This window comes from Austrofundulus limnaeus, unplaced genomic scaffold (genome assembly GCF_001266775.1).
Source record: "Austrofundulus limnaeus strain Quisiro unplaced genomic scaffold, Austrofundulus_limnaeus-1.0 Scaffold86, whole genome shotgun sequence".
Lineage (NCBI taxonomy): Eukaryota > Metazoa > Chordata > Actinopteri > Cyprinodontiformes > Rivulidae > Austrofundulus > Austrofundulus limnaeus.
The window spans coordinates 240,681-244,637 of NW_013952488.1; the positions used below are offsets into that span (position 1 = coordinate 240,681).

Sequence of the window (3,957 nt, forward strand, 5' to 3'; positions counted from 1 at the left end):
ATATGCATATGCATATTCCACCCATAAATATACAGTTTCATGACTCCATCCACATTTTCCGCATTGTGGAAATCATGGGTCGTACATATCCCAGTCCTATTTGTATTTATTTTTTTACACACCTGGAAAATTTTTCCATGTACCCCCTGTAATATGCTCTCATACACCAAGGGGTACAGTTATCGCTGGATGGAAATCACTGCGCAATAGAACCCTGTGGCACAGCCTAAGCTTGTATCAGCTTGACCATGAAGGAAGCTAAGCTAAGAAGCTAACCAGAAGTTGCTGTAAACAACCATCCCCTACTAGGAAGAGACAAGTACCAAGCCGAACAAGACAGCTGAAAATGAGAGCTGCTTTGTGAGACAAATTTAATTTAATTTGGAAGCCTTGTCAACACAGACTGGCTTCATTCACTTCCTCCTCTGTCATTGATAAACTACAAGAAGATCAAAACAGCGCAGAAAATCAACATCGTCGTTCACAACTCCTCCTTCTGTTTGCTGATTGGCCCGGTCGAAATCCTACCGGAGAAATCCAAGTCAGAAAGGTCAGATGAAGCAGTGAAGGGAAAGTAGAATTGAGCGGAACTGCGTAGGAAGGCAAGGGCCAGACTAACACTGTGTGTGTCTGTTAGCAAAATATGTCATGAAGTAGTTGAATTTAAATTAAACTCACCGGATGTACATCTACAACTAATTAACTTTAGGAGGCAACCTTATTCAAGATGGCTGACACAACTAAGCAAACAACAAAGTAGCTTTGAGTCAGCTGATTTTTACAGATCTTGAGCTAAAATTTAGTGTGTTAGTAACCAAGAGTCATTCCCAACATATACTCTGAGAACTACACATCATTGCATTGACTAATGGCATCAAACTCATTTGTCTGTTTGCAAAATATCTCACGGTGAAACACAGAAAGATGAGAGGAGGTGGATCTGCAACTCATTAACATTTGGAGTTAACCCAATTTATGATGGCCATCACAGAAAATTGACTTTAGCCAACACAACAAAGGCTATAATTCATTCAGGCTTGAACAGATCACACTGCGCATCACCTTATGTACAAGGTTTGTCCTGAGTGTGTGTGGGTTTCTACTTGTGTGTCACTAGTTACCAGATGTTGTTACATAATTTGACACACAAACACAAACATCTAACTGTGTGGAGGATGAAGCACAGGTACTTTAGAGCTAAAGGTGACCGGGAAAGAAAAAAAACACATAATTACATTAGGTAAGCTGCATCTGGTTCTGCACACAGTGAAACAATCACTTGAGAGCTTCTACTTGCGAGTCAAAGTCACCACAACTAGGTTTTGTCCTGTGGCCGTGTAAAGTAGCGCCTTGAAATTGTGTTCAGGGTCAAACAAATGAAAAGTTTAGTCAAACTGACCCAAATTGAGACTGATTTTTTTCATCTGTAAAAAGGTTACTCAATACAAACCGAGGCGTTGTCCACACGGAAACAATGTTCTTCTAGAACAGGGGTCCCCAAACTTTTTCCTGTAAGGGCCGCATAACTTTTCCCTTCTCTGGTGGGGGGCCGGAGTCAGTTTGTAACAAAAAAAGTGTGACTATTGCAGGAGTGCCTAAATGTAAAAAATTWTTGTTTTCCAGAAAGCACAATCAAATAACCCTCTCTGGGTTCTTCACAGTGTGTATTCTRCTGAGCTAACAGTCCACTTTTTAGCTTTGACAGTTTGTTTGCTCACATTCGGCCTTGCAAGCTATCATACTTGTCTTTGTGACGGGATTCATAGTGTCGTAGATTGTATTCTTTGAATACCGCTACTGCCTCTTTATAGATGAACAAAAATAATAATAATCATTTGTCCACTGCAGCTTAAATGCCCTGCATTCTGAATCAAATTTTCTCTTACCTAATCTTTTCACCATTATTTTGTTCTCTCTTCGAGAGGGGCGGGTTTAGGATTTTTTTTCTGGGGGTTGCCAGATAGGGGAACAGAATGTCACGTTATATGCGTGTATGTATGAAATAGTTACTAACTAATAATAGTTAATAATGAAAATAGTTCATAACTAAGGAACATTTTATTGCAAAAGTCAGACTTTATAATCAAATATAAATAYACATATATGAAAAAAAAACCCTAAATGCTCTCTGGTATTGTTCTGGGGGCCGGACCAAATGGGGAGGCGGGCCGGATTCGGCCCGCGGGCCGTAGTTTGGGGACCACTGTTCTAAAACAACGCTTTCTAATGTATTCTTAGAACAAAAATCAAACAAAAAATAATAATAATAAAAAGTGTGGGGTACCTTTGAACAGTTAAACACAAAACCAGTGTAATCACATAACATGACTCCAACAATGTGTGTCTTTCACAAAAAAAAACACCTAATTTGGCTGCTCAAAATTATCTTGTGACCACCCATTAACTATTTCATGTCCATGCATTTTTTTAAATCATTGTCACCGTATGGAGTCAATTGTCTTTTTTATTATTATTCCCATTTCCCACGTTTTTTAATGCATACTTGAGTAGTTGTAGTTTTTTTCTGCAACATTTCACCAGTAGGATGAAAAAAAAATTGGGGCCTTAGATTTTTAGATGTAATGATAAAGAGGGTGTCTCATTGTCTTATTTCCTATTTATTTAACCAGGTAAAACACATAAAAACATGTAACCTAAAAAGACATGTAGAGGTAGCATCCTTCACCAAAGCCAGCATTTTTATTTTAGTTTAAAAAAAAAAACTTACCAAGCCCAGGTATGAATGTGTTCAGGAAAAGACAGATGACAGCCAAAGGGAAAGGCATTGTGGGTATTGCGGCCCGCAGAGGTCCCTTCTTCTCTCTAACCTCCACCACCACTCCTCCACCTGCCATGGGGCCCCCGGCCATGGCTTTGGCCCCCAAACTGTCCTCCACCTTCACACGCCCCTGCTCACTTCCACCTTCTTTCTGTGCCATCTGCCTTCCGCTCTGTTACTTTTGTTTTAAAGCTGAAATAGCTGCTTGGAAGCAGGCAAGAAAATCTGAAGCGAGACGCAGCAGAAGTGGGGAAAAAAATTGCTCTTGCAACAAGTGGCAACAGCTGCCTGTAAAAGTAGCTTAAAGTAAAAAGTAAACATAAATCTTTGTAGAAACCATGTCTGTTTATGCTGTTAAATAATAAAGTAAATGCTCAGGAAATCATTTATCCTTATGATGTTGAAATTTCTATGAAAAGTTCCACCAAGTTCTGCAAAAAAGAAAGTCTCAAAAACGCAGGAGAAAGATCCCCTGTTTATGTCTCTCCGAGTCTTTCTAGTCGATCACGTCAGAGGTCAGTGATTTCTGATGCCATGTCCATCATGCTCTTAAAGGAATCCTGAATGTGGGTTAATTCCTCCTGAAATTGTTTGAGCAGAATAATAAGAATCAGAATAATCCAGGAAAGATGTGCATCCTTTTCTTTTTATGCCTTCTTCTTTCTGAATAAAACCAAATCCTGCCTATTCCACACACAAACACCTCTCTACAAAAGACGAGAGCTTGAACACAACTCCTCTTTTTCTACTACATCTCCCTCCCCTCCTTCTCTCTCCCTTGCTCATTCTCTCCCACCTCCCCCATTTAAAGACACAGCCCTCTTCATCTGCTGTTTCACTTCACTGAGGTCACATTCAACAAGCTGCACTTAGAAGCATCTCAGCGAGTCCATGGAGTTAATGCACCTACAGCTCAATGTTGATTGCTTTCTAAATTAGTGTTTTGCGTCCATTTCCACAAATGAGCAGGAGACAACAAGGGAGCCGAGATGGTTGCTATGTTTAAATCTGTAAGAATAAAAAAAAAACATAAAAATCACTCCCAGACAGAGAAAAGAAGAGGTAAAAGCAGAAGGTGATGGGAGGTATAAAGGCAGGAGGAGGGAGGGATGATGAGGGACGCAGAGTGGTCGGAGGGGATGGATGACAAAAAATCGTGGAGGGAGATGAAGAGGCAG

General features: G+C 40.1%; 1 protein-coding gene across 2 annotated transcripts in view; it reads right to left on the bottom strand.

The window, feature by feature from the left end:
- The window catches only part of stum (stum, mechanosensory transduction mediator homolog), a 33,666-nt gene extending 30,131 nt beyond the window's left edge, over nt 1–3,535 (bottom strand). Inside the window, exon 1 of one of the 2 annotated variants that reach the window (XM_014011904.1) lies at nt 2,729–3,535. In XM_014011904.1, coding sequence (XP_013867358.1) covers nt 2,729–2,939 — 211 coding nt within the window. In that variant the 5' untranslated portion in view covers nt 2,940–3,535. The remainder of the gene's footprint in view (nt 1–2,728) is intronic. The other variant, XM_014011905.1, reaches the window with a different exon arrangement.
- Between the last annotated feature and the right edge of the window lie 422 nt (nt 3,536–3,957).